The sequence below is a fragment of the Ahaetulla prasina genome, chromosome 4, assembly GCF_028640845.1.
Source record: "Ahaetulla prasina isolate Xishuangbanna chromosome 4, ASM2864084v1, whole genome shotgun sequence".
Lineage (NCBI taxonomy): Eukaryota > Metazoa > Chordata > Lepidosauria > Squamata > Colubridae > Ahaetulla > Ahaetulla prasina.
This window is the reverse complement of record NC_080542.1, coordinates 33274272-33294436: the sequence shown is the minus strand read 5'-3', so window position 1 is coordinate 33294436 and position 20165 is coordinate 33274272. Positions and strand designations below refer to the sequence as shown.

Below are 20165 nucleotides of genomic sequence, written 5' to 3'. Positions count from 1 at the left end.
AAAATACTACAGAATGTTGTATGATAAATTGATTCTATGGGATTATAGATCGTATATTATATTAGGAGATTGGAATGGAGTAATTGATACACGAAAGGACAAGAGAATTTCTTCTAAAAAGATACCTGCACATGCAAAGCTCCCTAAATCCTTTTTTGAGATGATAGAAGATTTTGAGTTGAGAGATGTATGGATATTGCGGAACTTGGAGGAAAGAGACTATACTTTTTTCTCTGATAGGCATCAATCTTTTTCACGTATTGATTTTATATTAACCTCTAATGATTTGCTTTCTAGGGAAAAGAAAATTAAGATATTTTCAAGATGTTTATCTGATCATAGCCCAGTTTGGATGGAATTGCAGTATGAAAAAGAAGGCAGAACAACATGGGAGATTAAATGAAAATTTGTTTAGATATCAGGATAATGTAAAAAAAACCAAGATAAAGTTCCTGCCGCAATTTTTTTTTACTGGGAATTATCACGGACTGTACAGTAATTGAGACTAAATTGATTTTAAATCTAACAACAGTGGCAAGATTACTGATAGGACAGTACTGGAAGAAAAAAGAATTACCTACAATAGAAGAATGGATATTGAAAGTTGCCAATTTGGCTGAGATGGCAAAAATCTCAGCCTTTTTGAAAGACAATACGCAAGAAAGATACTTAAATGAATGGAAAAAATGGATTGACTATATTCAAAACAGATATCAGATGAAGAGATATCAGACTGCCTTTGAATGATTACGATGTTTTATTTCTGATTCCATTGGGGGAGGTTAGGATTTGATGAGAAAGGCAGGAGTATAATTGAGTTTAGGAGGAAAAATTTTCAGCATATGTTTGTTTTATTTTTAACTATACCTTGTGCTTTTCCGGGAAGTCGGGGGGGGGGGCGGGTTGAAGGGAGGGGAGAGGGGGGAGGGAGAAAAGCTTTTTTTTTCTAAAAACTTTTTCAATAAAAAAGGAAAAGAAAGATGAACAAGTAAAAGAAACAACGATACAGTAGTCAAAAAACTTTTGACATAATATAGAACTAGAGAAATGGCAAAATATATGGAAAAGAAATTATAAAAATGACAACTTCGTATTAAGAAAACTTATATAAAATGTTTTATAGATGGCACTTACCACCTGCTAGGTTAGCCAAAATGTTCAAAAATATGGCTAGTAAATGTTGGAAATGTAACCAAAAATCTGGCACATATTACCATCTGTGGTGAACATGTATTAAAGCAAAAAACATTTGGGCAAAAATATGCATGTGGTTAGAAAAGATTTTAGGAAAAAGATTTAGGTAGATCTTAAAACTGAACTTTTAAAATTAGGTATAGTATCAGAAAAATTTGATAAACGAAGTGTACATTTAATATTGCATGTATTAATAGCAGTGAGGATTGTATTTCTGCTTTGGAAAAATGAAGAAATACCATTAGATGAAGAGATAATTAAAAAGAGATTGGATTGTGCAGAAATGGACAGACTTACATTGAAGATTAAACAGAAAGAAGATACAGAATAGTATCAAAAATGTAATTTATTCTATCAATGCCTGGAAAAATGAGGTAAAGATTAGGAATATAGTTTGTATTTGTCAGCCTCCACTCCAATCCTCACATATTTTTTGTACAATTTATATTCAGTAGTTAGAATGTAAAATGGTTCTTTCTGTAATGTAAAATAGTTAAGGATGTAAGATGTATCATTGCCCCATACAGGGTAAGGGAAGAGGGCCCTTTAAGAGTGTTGTCTGACATAACAGTGGAGGAGGGGTGATTAACGGCTGAATGTTAAGAGCGCGGGCTTTTTCAACAGACACTGCATTCCTGAGATGATTAACAGCTAGAGACCGGCGGAAGAAGATTACCACGGGGCCCGAGAAGGAGCTGGCATTGGACCAGACCAGCCTGACCTCCTGAGGAGAGGAGGGATAAATGGAGGGATATGAAATGTTAGCCATATTTTGTCTCAGATCCAACTTTATACTGCTGCAATCAAGATGTACCTAGTAAAAGTACTTTTCTTTATTTTCAAATGAAGTCAAGGTGTATTCTTTCCTAGATATAATCAGAGGCAGCCTGACAGTATTGTTCAGCAAACAAAATAATCCAGACAACACAACTGGGTTGATGTTTATTAAGCACTAAATAAATTGATAGCAGAAAATTAATAAAGCATAATAATAATAATTAAAAAAAAACAATTCTCACTAAGCTTAGGTTTTGACCACATAAAGAGAAGTTTGGTTAACTTTGCTGAGCTCTGTAATTGTCTTCCTCCAAGGTACCACTTTACTTGAATCATTAATTCCTCCAGCCACCACAACTGGATACAGGAAATGGAAGTAAAAATCAGTTATTTTAAGGTAACAGTGATTCGCGTTAATCTTCCTAATATATATTCCTAATATATGTATTCCAATATATACATTAGCTTCTGAAATTAAAGCATCCCCAGAAAAATATGGTTGCTTGTCATAATGCTCATACCCTGGATCTGCAGTGAGGACACCCAACTAGAGGAACTTACGTTCAGCCTCTTTCCTGAAATCAGATCTATATGAGGTTTAACAGGTTAAAAGCAGAGCACTTATGAAAACTAAAAATATTTCCATGAGATTGCAAACAAGAATCAAGAACATGTACTCAGTCCTCTCCCAGGGTTAAATCAACATTAGCAACCAGGCTGGTGGGGCATGAAATCCAATTTTGGAACAAAATAAACATAATATGGAATATCAAATATGATTATAAGGCAGGTTTAAAGGAGGAAGAACTGGAAAGAAGTAATTGATAAATAACATAAGTGAACTATGATAAAACTATATTTATTTAGCTAGCACAGGGATAAGCAATAGAAAGTGGACTTTACTCTTTGTTCTGATCTGTCTTCATGGCCCATATATGTACTGTATACTTAAAAAAATGGAGTATGACTTCTCACTGCTTTGTTCAGAGGATTATCCACATACCCTGGAGCAAGCTAGGGATAACAGGGAGCACCAGGAAAGTTTTTTGATAAATAGTTGTTTTCTGACTTGCAATTATCCCTATCAATGAATCTGTGCTGGAAAAGAGTATCAAAACTTTGAAGCATAATTAGGAGCTTAAACATCAATGACTTTGTTTAATCATTCACCAAGTTTCAGCTTATAAATCTGGGTTTACATTTAGAACAAAGGAAATAGAGGAATAAGGGGGAAAAATAAGGAAGTTTTATATGAAAATAAAAACAAAGCAAGAAATGCATATCCGATAATGCATATTAACAAGCCTATAATTACAAATTCTATGGCCAGCCACTTCTAAATGTTCTTTTAAAATCAGAAAAAATTATTAATGGCAAAAGTATTGAGGCTTAATAAAAAAAGACAAGAAGTGAAGTAACTATGACCTATATAAAGAAGAACTTTAGAGTTGTAGTATTATGTTGTTAGATCTTGTTGTATATTCTTCAATTGCTGCAGGGATCAATGTGCTGAAAAAAAGAAATCTCCATCGAATCTACTTCTCCTTCCTTCTCCTCCTCACTGAGCAAAGTTCTCTCATTGTTAGTACGCTCTAAAGGAGGAAATGAGGGTTTGTGAAAAAGTTCTACCTAGCTCATAGAACACACCAGCTTTAAGTGGGAGGTTTGGGGGGGAAAACTAAGTATACTGGCAGTTAGTTTGGTATGAGACAACTACTTGCATCTAACAATGAAAGATAACAATTTCTTTAATATATGCAGTAAATTTGATAAGAGGAATAGAAATAGTCCTCAGTTTACGACCATTCATTTAAAATTACAATGTCCTAGGGAAGTGATGGCAAACCTTTTTGGCACAGAGTACAAAAAGGAAGCGCATGTGCTCATCTGGGCCACAACCTGAAAGAGGAGCTGACAAGGGTGCATGCGTGTCCCCAAAAGTGAACTTCTGGTTTCCAATGCGCGCTGGCAAGCTAGTCTTCCGGGTTTCTGGTGCACATGTACACGCAACGATTAGCTGGCTGGCACGCATGCAGGAAAACGGAAGACCAGCTCCTCCAGTTTCTGGCCGATGCACAAAGGACAGATGATCGTTGTGCACACGTACGTGCCAGAAACCCAGAAGAGGAACGGGCAATGCCATGTGTGCCAGGTGACACACACTATTCTCACACTTTTAATTGCTGCACTCCCAATGTCACATGAACACAATTCAAGCACCTGGCAACTGGCTGCATTTCCAACCAGTTGCAAAAGCCTGCAGTCACAATATATGACTTTTCCAACAAAAACAGTCAATTGGGGAAGCTGGAGTCATTTAATGATCATGTGATTCCCTTAAGAACATAGTGAAAACAGTGAAATCATATCTGGTCACACTTTATAACTGCATCCAACTATGACAAAATTCCCCTTCTATTCCCAATAGTGGTCATAAGTTGAGGGCTACTTTATTCTGCTAGCCTTTGAATGTAACCATTTCTTATTTGATATGCAGATTTCAACATGCATTCTTATTTTTATTGCAAAAGAATATATGATGGTTTGGCTTGCTAAAGCATAGTACTGAACAACACCCAGATAAATTTTGTATGATGATTTAGGAATAAAATATGATTTTATTAATACTATAAGAAACTTATTTCTGCTTTCAAATGCATACTTTGCTTTCCTAGTATGCAAAAAGTTTTACAGTCCTTTATCTATTTTTGCTCTGTGCAATATGGCATGACTCTACACCTTTATAAATGAGATTCAGGCAAAGGATTGATGAACCCAGAGGTTCAATCCTCAACACTGAATAGTGGAATTCTTCTTTCACATTGAATCTTCTCAATTCTATTACTCTATGCTATTTCATCTCTGCACATATCACCCTACTTCTTCATAATTTAACTATCTGCCATGTTTATATCTTGAGTCATCCTTCTCACTCTTAGTAGGTATATAAGGACTTTCACAATTGTACTTTCATGCTCTGGATTCCTGAGCTAATTTTAAGATATTATCCTTCATGTGTTGCATCATAAGAGTTATCGCTTGTAGAGTTGACAGCTTATATTTTATTTCATTTCTGTATTTTTTCTTCTTCTCCTAATATGGGGGAAGTAAAAGCAGCTTTGATTTTTAAGCATCCAGCCATGCTCTCTTTTTAAGATACTGACTTCTTCGCTAAAATCTTCTTTGAGTATGGTTTGGTGGAATGCAATTGCTAACATACAGCAACCTACAGAATGAGAACACACAGTTAAAAACCTTACTTGACTCTGAAGTTCACTCTGCTGCTTAAGGCGCAGATTCTCTGGAGTATCAGCCACCATAGTGAAGGACTGCTTTGGATAATGTCTGCAAAATAAATAAATAAATAAAGCAGAATTAACAGTGTCTAATCTTACTCTAAACTGGCCAATAAATATTTAAGGAAGCAGTACTAACTACTCCTCTTTCTAGGTTTCCTTCACTTTTTGGCTTCTGAACAAATTATGAGCATTCATTATCAATTCAAGATACTTCTCTCCATAACAGTAAGCGTATTTACAATTTATTGATGTTATTTTTGGTTCCTGAAAGACTACAAAAATAATTATTTAAATTTATTTAAAATTTAAATTTGAAAATCTCAGCCTTAATCTATTAAAAAAATAACCCTGAACACTTAAATGCAATACTCATATTGTTCTATTAATATATTTTCTATCAAAAATTCAGCTTTCATAAAAATTCAATCCTTATCACTGAAATCCTATACGTAGTATGCTAAATTTTGTACCATTGCTCAGCATCAGCTCTACGTTCTTTTGTATAGATTTTCATGGATGCATAAAATATCAATCTGCTAATAAATGAACAAGTGGAAGGATTCTGCACGAGAGCATGTTATAGCTTGATTTATTTTATGCATAACTTTGTTCTGTGACTTATGAGAATGCCCAAATGGTGTATGCATGCTGCATGAAAAGAGACAGCTCATAACAATAGTGATTGGGAGAAAATTAGTTCCTTATTAACCAATATTAGATGGTCACGGTTATTACCAATGGCCAATTAAAATTATGATGAGTTTACAAAGAAATAAAAAATATATTCTTTTAAGGCGCTGCAGACAATTAAGTAGGTCAGAAGGATATGCCCACAAGCACTATAAAATTGTTTAGAATCACTTTAACAAACAAACAAACTTCTATCAGTCAATGCTATCAGTCAAACTTAAAAACAAGTCCTAATAAATGAAACAATAAATGAAACAAAATTTCAGTGGCAGGAAAGCGGTAGTTTTACCAACAAAACAAACAAGTAAACTATACATGTGCATATTATTTTGTGTAACAGTTAGTGTTGTCCTTGAGCAAAATTTGAACTTTCTTTTCCAGTTATCTAAATCCGGTAACAATCAGTTCTAATGTAGTTTCTACCTTCCTCCCAATATCTTTCTGCTGCTTTACCTATTCCTTATCTTTCCATTATATTCCCATTATCTTCCCATTACTAATTCCAATTTTCTTCCTAACTCATCCTGTCTTAAAATGTATGTTTTACAACAAATATAAAATAAGTATATTTGATTCAATTTACCCAAGAATGAAAAAAAATGAGCATAACAATTTTGTAGCTAAACCAGTGAAAAATATATGTGAGTTTTTTCAGTCTAGTTAGTATCATCAGGTTTTATGAATGAATAATCTCTATGTCCTGGTACAAAATAGTGAAGCAATAGAACTTTAACTCCCTCCTTCTACTGATATGAGCTACCTTTTGCTTTTTTGGATTATGAAATCTTCTGTATTTTGTTGAGAATTAGTTGAGAATAACAACCTCCACTGTTTAAATTCTTTGTTCTAAGGAAATAGGCGACTTCAATATGTATTTATATTTTTTAAAGGATTTATAGACTATTCTAGTCAGAATTGGTTCCAAGCAGGTGTCACTGGGACACCCTCAAAATCAGGGAGGCGAGACAGCAGAAAAATGAACTGTGGCAACTAACAGACATTAAAATGTAATCTACAAACATCATATCCTTGAAGATATTTTGAAGGGGGGCGGGTTTACAGTGCCTAATCTTAAACATCTATCTAACAATTCATTTGCTTTTCACCAGTACCCTCAATAGCAAGCATTTTTAGCTTAAAGATGACTTTCCCCAAAGTCTGAATATTTTAAAACAGAATGTTATACTCTAATATCTCAAATTAAAAGGGCCCTCAATTCCAATTCAGAATAAACTACATTGTTCTGTATACATAAAACCAGAATACATGTAGGGCAATGTATTTAATATACAATATTATATACCCAAATCAAATATATTGCTTTTAATTTACGGAAGCATGAAAACACTATTTTTAAGCTCTCTTAAGGAGTTCTGCAATATGAAGAGATTGTGAGAAATTAACCCTAACTCCTAAATAATAGGAACAGGTAAAATCTGTCATTTTAAATCCAAGTCGCTCTCCTTGCTCAAACTACCATTGAGCCAAATTTGATATAGTATAATGCAATATTGTAAGCTACTGCCAAAAAGGTAGCCAGGAATCTATTTTCCATCTTCCTAATATTTCTACTAGACCTTTTCAATGAACAGATATCTTCATTCTATTACTGGTTAACTATAGAGGAGAAATATTATAGTTATGCAACATTGTATGCCTAAATGTTAAAAGATGTTAAATGGGCGATTACTTACTAATATCAGTTGTAAGGTTACTGCAATACATGATAATAAAAAACTTAAGATAATAATTGTTTTAATATTTTAACATCTTAGGATGTATGCTGCCCAGACCCACTTGCTGATAGGTGGCTACAAAAATTAAATCAATAAAATAATAAATAAATAAATAATCCAAGCCATAAAACCATTTTTAGACCAGACAATATAATGCAAAATTTAATGCCCCAAACGAACAGAACAGAACAATAGAATTGGAAGGGACCTTGGAGGTCTTCTAGTCCAACCTCTTGCTTAGACAGGAAACTACACCACTTCAGACAAATGGTTATCCAACATCTTCTTAAAAACTTCCAGTGTTGGAGCATTCACAACAACAACCATGTGGTGAAAAGCCAAAGAAAATCTTCTACCAAAAATAGTTATCCCAATAGGTTCATGCTTCAAAATCATCTATTGTGCTCAAAATTAAAGGAGATACAGAAGAACCAATATGCACATTTCTAATGTTTATTCAGGGTGGATAAAGTTGGGAGCAGATTTTGAGTTAATCAGGACAGTTAACTGCCTAGAAAAATGTAATTGTTACTCAGAATCTATGAAAGAGAATTGCTTAATGTCCTTTCAGAGCTCTTTTGAAAAGTTCCAAAGCCACCAACTATGGAGGTATTATGTCATATTTTTCTGGCACAATTAATGCCAATACCAATTTTCTTTTAAAATTATTTGCAGCCTAAAGCAGAACTAACTTCTCCCATTAAGTGCAGCAAAACAATTTGAATTTGAAATAAAATGGGTTTTTGTCTGAATTTCATTTTCTATTTGATTTAATTACTTCTTTACCATAAACATATTGATACTTCAAACTTTAATTCCTTGCATGTAACCAATCTATAAAGAACTGCAAGGAATAAAAACAGGGTCCCCATTAAAGATATGAACTTTTATTTTTCAAAAAATGGGTACAAACACACTCATATACAGCTAATATAGTGCTTTCCATTAACATTAGCAATGATTAAAACACATCAGGAGCCTGTGCATTGAAAAAAATGGCATACTTCATAACAAACCGGGACAAAATTATTTTAGAACCAATGCTGGCAATTTAAATTGCTACTGCAACAGCTATGAAGCAAGAGACAAAAAAGAAATCTAGTACAGGGAACAGATCTCAATTACTCCTTTCCATTTTCTTGCTAGTAGAAATATAAGCAGCAGAAAGTTGTCATATACCCATTATTCCAGGCCTCTAAGCTATAACTGCAGTTCACAAAAGCAATTCAATTATTCTGCTTCATAGAATTTCTAGTAAATCAAGAAACATTACTCCATTACTCCAAAAATTCCATATTTATAATTTTCTTCAAATTCCTTCTCATTTCATCGTTTTATGTCTGGGATTTTTTTGGGGGTGGGTGGGGAGAGGAGAAACCTTTGAGACAATTTTGTCTCCTGGTGATTGCCTGGTCCAATTCAACTACTTTATTGGCAACTTTATTAGAAGTGCTTTAACATTGCCTTCTTCCTTAGGCCTTCAGAGTCTCCTGTCCAATACCTTTAACTATTACATAAAACTGGCTTTCTCTCCTCACAAGTAATAGAACAAAGTCAAAATAGAGTCTTGGACTTCAAGAGAGCTAATTTCAATAAACTCAGAGAGAGCTTGAGAAGGATTCCATGGATGAGAATTCTCAAGGGGAAAACAACTCAAGAAGCTTGGGAAATTTTGAAAAGTGAGATTATAAAAGGTATTGGCACAATACCAACGAGGAAGAAAAATAATAGATCTCAAAAGAAACCAGCATGGATGCATAAAGAATATCTGACAAATTAAAAGACAAAAAGAACAAGTATAAAAAGTGGAAAGAGGGGCAAATAACTAAGGCAGAATATCAGCAAATAGTCCGAGCCTGTAAAGATGAAGTGAGGAAAGCTAAGGCTCACAATGAACAAAGGCTAGTGACAAAAGTAAAAAATAACAAAAAAAGCTTCTTCCAACATGTTAAAAACAAGAAAAAAGTCAAGGAAACAATTGGCCCATTGCTGGGAGAAAGTGGCAAGAAGATGACAAGCAACAGGGAGAAAGCAGATCTACTTAACTCATTTTTTGCATCTGTCTTTACACAAAAGGAAAAAAACAATCCAACCTATCAAAAACAGCACCACAAAAAACAGATTAGAAACACAAGTTAAAATAGGGAAGAAAATGGTAAGTGAACACCTGTCTACCCTAGACGAGTTCAAATCACCAGGACCGGATGGATTACACCCCAAGGTTCTGAAGGAACTGGCAGACGTGATCTCAGAACCACTGAACTATATCTTTCAAAGATCCTGGAGCACAGGGGAGCTGCCAGAGGACTGGAAAAGAGCTGATGTAGTTCCCATCTTCAAAAAACAGATCCAGGAAACTACAGACCTATCAGCCTAACCTCAATACCAGGGAAGATTCTGGAAAAGATAATCAAGCAACGAATCACTGAACACCTAGAAGCAAACAAAATAATAACCAAAAGCCAACATGGGTTTGTCAAAACCGATCATGCCAGACTAATCTTATTGCATTCTTTGACAAAGTGACAAAATTAGTAGACCAGAGGAATGCTGTCGATATAATTTACTTGGACTTCAGTAAATCATTTGATAAAGTAGACTATAACCTACTACTAGATAAAGTAGAAAAATGTGGGTTAGACAGCACCACCACCAGATGGATTCGTAACTGGCTGACCAACCGCACTCAACATGTAGTCCTCAATGGAACTACATCCACATGGAGGGAAATATGCAGTGGAGTACCCCAAGGCTCTGTTTTAGGCCCAGTACTCTTCAACATCTTCATCAATGACTTGGACGAGGGGATAGATGGGGAACTCATCAAATTTGCAGATGACACCAAGCTGGCCGGAATAGCCAACACTCCAGAAGATAGGCTCAAGATACAGAAAGATCTTGACAGACTTGAACATTGGCGCTATCTAACAAAATGAAATTCAACAGTGAAAAAAGTAAGGTTCTACATTTAGGCCAAAAAAACAAAATGCACAGGTACCGGATATGTGGTACCTTGCTCAATAGTAGTAACTGCGAGAGGGATCGGAGTCCTAGTGGACAACCATTTAGATATGAGCCAGCAGTGTGCAGCAGCTGCCAAAAAAGCCAACACAGTTCTGGCCTGCATAAACAGAGGGATAGAATCAAGATCACGTGAAGTGTTAATGCCAATTTATAATGCCTTGGTAAGGCCACACTTGGAATATTGCATTCAGTTTTTGTTGCCACGATGTAAAAAAGATGTTGAGACTCTAGAAAGAGTGCAGAGAAGAGCAACAAAGATGATTAGGGGACTGGAGGCTAAAACATATGAAGAACGGTTGCAGGAACTCGGTATGTCTAGTTTAATGAAAAGAAGGACTAGGGGAGACATGATAGCAGTGTTCCAATATCTCAGGAGTTGCTACAAAGAAGAGGGAGTCAAACTATTGTCCAAATCACCTGAGGGTAGAACAAGAAGCAACGGGTGGAAAATAATCAAGGAGAAGGAGAGAAGCAACTTAGAACTAAGGAGAAATTTCCTGACAGTTAGAATAATTAATTAGTGGAACAACTTGCCTGCAGAACTTGTGAATGCTCCAACACCGGAAATTTTTAAGAGAATGTTGGATAACCATTTGTCTGAAATGGTGTAGGGTTTCCTGCCTGGGCAGGGGGTTGGACTAGAAGACGTCCAAGGTCCCTTCAACTTTGTTGTTGTTTTTGTTGTTATTTAATCCATCATTACTTTCAGTCTCCATTGATTTTTCTCCCTGATATTTCATGACCATTGGAGAAAAAGAAGAGTGATTTGCAGTTATCACTAAGTAGAAATCACAATGGGGTAAACTCCAGAATATCATAAACAAAAGTACAAAAAAGGTCATTCATTGTATTAATGATGCAACAAGAATACAAATAAAAAAGCAGTGCTTATTCATATACAGACAGAACTGCTTTATGTACCAATGAAGAGCATTTGGCAATAAAACATTAGGTATCATTTTTCTCTGATGTCTAAAATATAAAATAAGTATATTTGATTCAATTTACCCAAGAATGAAAAAAAATGAGCATAACAATTTTGTAGCTAAACCAGTGAAAAATATATGTGAGTTTTTTCAGTCTAGTTAGTATCATCAGGTTTTATGAATGAATAATCTCTATGTCCTGGTACAAAATAGTGAAGCAATAGAACTTTAACTCCCTCCTTCTACTGATATGAGCTACCTTTTGCTTTTTTGGATTATGAAATCTTCTGTATTTTGTTGAGAATTAGTTGAGAATAACAACCTCCACTGTTTAAATTCTTTGTTCTAAGGAAATAGGCGACTTCAATATGTATTTATATTTTTTAAAGGATTTATAGACTATTCTAGTCAGAATTGGTTCCAAGCAGGTGTCACTGGGACACCCTCAAAATCAGGGAGGCGAGACAGCAGAAAAATGAACTGTGGCAACTAACAGACATTAAAATGTAATCTACAAACATCATATCCTTGAAGATATTTTGAAGGGGGGCGGGTTTACAGTGCCTAATCTTAAACATCTATCTAACAATTCATTTGCTTTTCACCAGTACCCTCAATAGCAAGCATTTTTAGCTTAAAGATGACTTTCCCCAAAGTCTGAATATTTTAAAACAGAATGTTATACTCTAATATCTCAAATTAAAAGGGCCCTCAATTCCAATTCAGAATACTGGAGGAAAAAACTCACTTAAATGAAAGATTTATCTGAGACAGAATAGACAAGTGCTTAATAAAACAGGGGAGATAGAAAGAAAATGGTCCCATTAGGAATTGAATCACAATACTTGTAATAATTTTCATTTTTAAAGGATTTATAGACTATTCTAGTCAGAATTGGTTCCAAGCAGGTGTCACTGGGACACCCTCAAAATCAGGGAGGCGAGACAGCAGAAAATGAACTGTGGCAACTAACAGACATTAAAATGTAATCTACAAACATCATATCCTTGAAGATATTTTGAAGGGGCGGTTTACAGTGCCTAATCTTAAACATCTATCTAACAATTCATTTGCTTTTCACCAGTACCCTCAATAGCAAGCATTTTTAGCTTAAAGATGACTTTCCCAAAGTCTGAATATTTTAAAACAGAATGTTATACTCTAATATCTCAAATTAAAAGGGCCCTCAATTCCAATTCAGAATACTGGAGGAAAAAACTCACTTAAATGAAAGATTTATCTGAGACAGAATAGACAAGTGCTTAATAAAACAGGGTCCCCATTAAAGATATGAACTTTTATTTTTCAAAAATGGGTACAAACACACCTAAAAACACATTGATTTCTTCCTAGAATGCTAGAAAAGGACATCACAGCTTTAATCAGCCAAGAGCACTATTCCAACTGTACAAATCTCAATAAAAACAAAATATATTTTACTATTTTAAAATAGTTGTTTTGTAAAAGGAACAGTATGTTTTCCTCCCAGGATAAGGGAGGGCAGAGGAATAACCCCTGTCCCGAGCCCTCCAGAGATCATCCACCAATGCGACCAAAGCTGTCTCCGTGCTGTATCCGGGTCGGAAAGCCACAGGCAGCCAGTGCAGCCTGCGCAGGATCGGTGTTACATGGGAGCTACGCGTAGCTCCTCTATAACCCGCGCAGCTGCATTCTGGACTAACTGAAGCCTCCGAGCGCACTTCAAGGGAGCCCCATGTAGAGAGCATTACAGTAATCAGCGAGAGGTAGCAGGCGCATGAGTGACCGTGCATAAGGCATCCCGATCAAGGAAGGCGCAACTGCGGACCAGGCGAACCTGGTGGAAGGCCCCCTGGAGACGGCCGTCAAATGATCTTCAAGCGACAGCCGATCGTCCAGGAGGACACCTAAGTTGCGCACCCTATCCTTTGGGGCCAATAACTCGCCACCAACAGCCAGCGCGGCTGCAGCTGACTGAATCGGGTGCCGGCATCCACAGCCACTCCGTCTTGGAGGATTAAGCTTGAGCCTGTTTCTCCCCATCCAGACCCGTCGGCTTCCAAACACGGGACAGCACTTCAACAACTTCATTGGGGTGGTCGGGGGTGGAAAAGTACAGCTGGGTGTCATCAGCGTACTGCTGGTATCTCACCCCGAAACCACTGATGATCTCACCCAACGGTTTCATGTAGGTGTTGAACAGGAGGGGCGAGAGAATCGACCCTGGGGACCCCACAAGTGAGGCCCTCGCGGTCGACCTCTGCCCCCTGTCAACACCGTCTGCGACGGTCAGAGAGATAGGAGGAGAACCACCGATATCGGTGCCTCCACTCCCAATCCCCCAACCGGCGCAGCAAGATACCATGGTCGATGGTATCGAGCGCGCTGAGAGGTCTAATAGGACCAGGGCAGAGGAATAACCCCTGTCCCGAGCCCTCCAGAGATCATCCACCAATGCGACCAAAGCTGTCTCCGTGCTGTATCCGGGTCGGAAGCCGGACTGGAACGGGTCTAGATAGACGTCTTCATCCAGGTATTGAGGTAGCTGTCGCGCCACGGCACTCTCTACAACCTTCGCAACAAAGCGAAGGTTGGAGACTGGACGATAATTACCCAAAACAGCTGGGTCCAGGGAGGGCTTCTTAAGGAGGGGTCTCACCACCGCCTCTTTCAAGGCGGCAGGGAAAACCCCTTCCAACAAAGAAGCGTTGATAATCCTCTGGAGCCAGCCTCGTGTCACCTCCTGAGTGGCCAGTACCAGCCAGGAAGGGCACGGGTCCAGTAAACATGTGGCGTGGAGCCTCCCCAACAACCTGTCCACGTCCTCGGAGCCACAGGGTCAAACTCATCCCAAATGGACTCAACAAGGCGTGCCTCCTCTCCCTCGCTTGGATCATCCCAAATTGATCCAGACCGTCCCTCAGCTGAGCGATTTTATCGTATAGATAACACTAAACTCCTCGGCTCGTCCTGCAAAGGTCATCCGCACCTCCTGATGTAGGAGAGCGGGTGACCCAACAGGCGGCCGGGCGGTTATCTGCCGACGCAATGAGGGTGGAGGCGTAGGAACGCTCGCTTCCTCATTGCCACTAGGTAGGTCCTAGAATAGGACCCAACTAGTGTCCGATCAAGTTCGGGCGACTGGACCTCCAGGTGCTCTCCAGGCGTCTTCTCCGGCGTTTCATCTCCCTCAGCCCCTCGGAGAACCAAGGGCCGGTCGAGATCTCGCGGGTCAGAGGCCGCAGGCGCGACACGGTCCAAGGCCCGGCGCGCCTGTTCTCAGGCCACGACCAGTTCCTCAGTCGTGCCGTGGGCCAGTTCCTCAGGGAATGGCCCAAGCTCCGTCAGGAACCTCTCGGGGTCCATCAGGCGCCTGGGACAGAACCACCGTATAGGTTCCGTTTCCCTGCGGTGGTGAATGGCGGTTCGGAAGTCTAGGCGAAGGAGAAAATGATCCGACCATGACATTGGTTCCGTTACTAAATCATCTAATACCAGATCATTTAACCACTGTCCAGAGATATAAAGCAGATCCAGTGTGCCTCCCCCCGTGTGCGTAGGGCCATCATTTACTCGAATCAGGTCCAAGGCTGTCATGGAAGCCAAGAACTCCCGAGCTGCCGTCGATGACAAGCCAGCTGATGGCAGGTTGAAATCCCCCATGACAATAAGTCTGGGGGTCTCAACCGCCACAGCAGCAAGTACCTCCAACAGCTCAGGCAGGGCTGTGGTCACGCAGCAAGGAGCCAGGTACGCGATCACCAAGCCCAACTGATTCCTATAGCCCCACCGCACATAAAGGGATTCACAACCGGCAATCTGAGGAATAGTGGCCTCCCTCGGCTCTAGATCCTCCTTGATAACAACCGCCACCCCCACCTACCTTGGACCTCGGCTGATGAAATGCTCGGAAACCTGGAGGCACATCTCAACCAGGGGACCCCCTCTGGGCCCAACCAGGTTTCCGTAATGCCCATAAGGTCCGCGGACTCCCCTGAATAAGGTCGCAAATCAGAGGAATGTTGTCGATACAATTTACTTGCACTTCAGTAAAGCATTTGATAAAGTAGAAAACTTTAACCTACTACTAGATAAAGTAGAAAAATGTGGGTTAGACAGCACCACCACCAGATGGATTTGTAACTGGCTGACCAACCGCACTCAACGTGTAGTCCTACATCCACATGGAGGGAAGTATGCAATGGAGTACCACAAGGCTCTGTTTTAGGCTCAGTACTCTTCAACATCTTCATCAATGACTTGGACGAGGGGATAGATGGGGAACTCATCAAATCTGCAGATGACACTAAGCTGGCAGGAATAGCCAACATTCCAGAAGATAGGCTCAAGATACAGAAAGATCTTGACAGACTAGAACACTGAGTGCTATCTAACAAAATGAAATTCAACAGTGAAAAAAGTAAGGTTCTACATTTAGGCCAAAAAAACAAAATGCACAGGTACCGGATATGTGGTACCTTGCTCAATAGTAGTAACTGCGAGAGGGATCGGAGTCCTAGTGGACAACCATTTAGATATGAGCCAGCAGTGTGCAGCAGCTGCCAAAAAAGCCAACACAGTTCTGGCCTGCATAAACAGAGGGATAGAATCAAGATCACGTGAAGTGTTAATGCCAATTTATAATGCCTTGGTAAGGCCACACTTGGAATATTGCATTCAGTTTTTGTTGCCACGATGTAAAAAAGATGTTGAGACTCTAGAAAGAGTGCAGAGAAGAGCAACAAAGATGATTAGGGGACTGGAGGCTAAAACATATGAAGAACGGTTGCAAGAACTCAGTATGTCTAGTTTAATGAAAAGAAGGACTGGGGGAGACATGATAGCAGTGTTCCAATATCTCAGGGGTTGCCACAAAGAAGAGGGAGTCAAACTATTCTCCAAAGCACCTGAGGGTAGAACAAGAAGCAATGGGTGGAAACTAATCAAGGAGAGATGCAACTTAGAACTAAGGAGAAATTTCCTGACAGTTAGAACAATTAATCAGTGAAACAACTTGCCTGCAGAAGTTGTAAATGCTCCAACACTGGAAATTTTTAAGACAATATTGGATAACCATTTGTCTGAAATGGTGTAGGGTTTCCTGCCTGGGCAGGGGGTTGGACTAGAAGACCTCCAAGGTCCCTTCCAACTCTGTTGTTGTTGTTGTTGTTATTTAATCCATCATTACTTTCAGTCTCCATTGATTTTTCTCCCTGATATTTCATGACCATTGGAGAAAAAGAAGAGTGATTTGCAGTTATCACTATTATACAGATAACTTATGGGAATATATTTACATCTGAAAATGTGAAATCCAAGGGGAAGGGGGGAAAATGAAAAATTCTCTTTCCCAACCTTTTTTCTGAAAAAACTGCTTTTTCAATATACTTTCCTGTTACCTTCCACACAAGAAATGGATTTAAGTCTTTTATATTAATGAGAAACTTCCTTGAAATTCAGAATACTGGAGGGAAAAAAACTCACTTAAATGAAAGATTTATCTGAGACAGAATAGACAAGTGCTTAATAAAACAGGGGGAGATAGAAAGAAAATGGTCCCATTAGGAATTGAATCACAATACTTGTAATAATTTTTCATTTTTTTAAAGTGCAAATAATCTTAGAAAAGTAACTGTTTAGATTTATTTAGACATAATCCCAAAACAAATGATTAGATTATGGCTTCTCAGCATATATGGATCAAAGCAAATTTTTCTTTTTTTATGATATCGCCTTTTTGCAGTTATACTAAGTAGAAATCACAATGGGGTAAACTCCAGAATATCATAAACAAAAGTACAAAAAAGGTCATTCATTGTATTAATGATGCAACAAGAATACAAATAAAAAAGCAGTGCTTATTCATATACAGACAGAACTGCTTTATGTACCAATGAAGAGCATTTGGCAATAAAACATTAGGTATCATTTTTCTCTGATGTCTAAAATATAAAATGTTTCTCTAAACTTCCACAACATTCAACTCCTCTGTCTGCATGATATATCCCAGCTGCAAGTAAAGGCCAAACTCATAATTTAAATGAACCCATAGTTGTTTCATTATCACACACCTACAAACACACCTAAAAACACATTGATTTCTTCCTAGAATGCTAGAAAAGGACATCACAGCTTTAATCAGCCAAGAGCACTATTCCAACTGTACAAATCTCAATAAAAACAAAATATATTTTACTATTTTAAAATAGTTGTTTTGTAAAAAGGAACAGTATGTTTTCCTCCCAGGATAAGGGAGGGCAGAGGAAATAGCTGTACGAGGTTACTTGCTTCCTGCTGTTAAAACAGCATTTCAGGAAATAAAGACACCTGATTTAATGGGTTACATGCAACACATCTTCTCCTAACTATCTCCTATTCAAATAATTTTAATCATTTTATTTAATCATTTTATTATAACTGTTTGTTGTTTGGAAATAAAACCATTTATTTCAGTATCTAGGGTTTAATTTACTGAATACCACCAAGGAACTCAGCTTTTTCTATTTTTCTATTTTTAATATTTTTAATATTTTTCTATTTTTTCTTTTAAATAGTATTGTATTTTAGGCCTTGAAGAGACCTGAGATATTTACTAGTTCAGAAAGCTCAAATTCAAATCACTAGAGTGCCGCACAATGACCAATTTAAAGATTGTGATACTAAAGACTGCAACCAAAAAAAACCCCTCTCCTATAACTTGAAAATCATAGTGTGCCACCAGATTTATTAAAAAAATTTTTTTAAAAGATCTTGTAAAATAGAAATATCTCTCCAGAATTGCATTCTGGCAATTGATCTGGCAATATCTCCCCCACTATCCAACTCCACATTCTGAGATGAAGCCAACCCCAACCCCAATTATCAGCCAGTAACAACCTTAACAAGACCCAACTTTTGAGGGAGAAATGCAAACACCTCTCTAGATCTAAATCCATTTTCAAATAGTAGCACCACCCTTTTGCTAGCCTTTTGTTATACAAACAAGTCATTCTTCCACCACTCTGCCTCTGTCCTTGTGAAGTAGGCTGCCAAAAAAAAAAAAAATCACCTGGAAGACCATATATTGCCCATGGAACACAAGCCTGAGACCCACCGATCTAATCCAACTCCCTGACAGTATAGTAATTCATTATTATAGAATCCCAGAAAAGATTCTGTAATAATGAATTACTATATCTATCCAATCTCTGTTCCAGCAAAACAAAGCCTATATCCTGGGAGAATCTGTTCCATTGTATAACAGCTTTAACAATAGGAAATGATGCCTCATGTCCAGCTATTTCCACTTTAAATCAGTTTCTTGTTCTGTCTTCAGCAACAACTGTGATCAGTTTTCTAAATCACAAGGGCATATGGCAATTTGCACTATTGACAGAAGAGACTATGAAGTAAATCCTTGAGAATGCACTAAATGTGCCCCCTTCACCCTACTACACCTGTGAGGAAAAACCTCAGAGGACATAAAAAGCAACAACTCCCATTGGAAAGTTATGTTTAAATTACTATATGGCACCATGACAGTAGAGAGGAAGCATAGCTTTCACTGTATTGCTCTCATTGAGAAATAAACTTAAAACTGGGAACAAAGCCAGAAAATGGACAGAAGAAAGTCTGTATGAAGCATATTTGAAGAAGCACACTTGCTTCTGCCAGTATAAACGTAGCCATTTTTCTTCTTCAATCCCTCCCTAAAGATAGGACATTCATTGTTCAAATCCAGATTTTTATGGAGGTTGTTTAGAAAAGAGAACCTTGTAAGCAACATTGAACATAGTTGCAGTCCACCCCCACAATATTATGTCAAACCATGAATATATTGGGCTCTGCCGTAATATATTTTACTTTCTTTAAACTAAAACTAGCATTTGAGGTTTTACATTTGAATTCAGTGGTTTGGACAAAGAACATTTTAAATCCAAGTATAATATGAGGCATGAGTAGAAAAAAATATCCTAGGGTCTATAGATATTGTAGATATGTAATATAATTTAATAAATAAAGTAAATGCTTCTAATTCCAAAACAAAAAGCTCATTTTGCATTCTAAATTAGATTGCTGTAAATGAGGGGTATGATTTATATGCATGCTTCAGTTATACTACTGAAAGATTAGCAGGTGCTCAGAAGCCTTTTTTTCTGCAACTATCTACCTACATAAGCCACAATTTCACACTTGTGTCCACTTAATGGTTGTTAGGGTTCTAGTAGAAAAATAAAATAGTTTGTAAAATCTGCTTCTTTTTAGGCAAAAATAGGGTAATTCTATAATCTCAATAATTTTTCAAAGGCCAAATATCTTTATCCAAATTTTTTTATTCATGGGGGTTGGAATTGGTTTGTCACATGATTGAAGTCTAGTCATAATATAATTCTGAAGCAAGCAGTATCCCAAATGAAAATGTTTTGTTCTGAAATCAGACGAAAGAAGTCTCTTTTAAAATGTTCCACTGGAACATATAAATTGTGGAATTTATGACCACAACTGAGTCTACAATTTCCACTGTATATTGTTGCCGCCATTAAGTCCAGTCAAATCCAATT

General features: G+C 37.7%; 1 protein-coding gene across 1 annotated transcript in view; it reads right to left on the bottom strand.

Moving 5' to 3' along the window:
• The window catches only part of LASP1 (LIM and SH3 protein 1), a 54450-nt gene that overhangs the window by 18759 nt on the left and 15526 nt on the right, over positions 1 to 20165 (bottom strand). The window contains exon 3 of the mRNA XM_058181100.1: positions 5232 to 5316. Coding sequence (XP_058037083.1) covers positions 5232 to 5316 — 85 coding nt within the window. The remainder of the gene's footprint in view (positions 1 to 5231; positions 5317 to 20165) is intronic.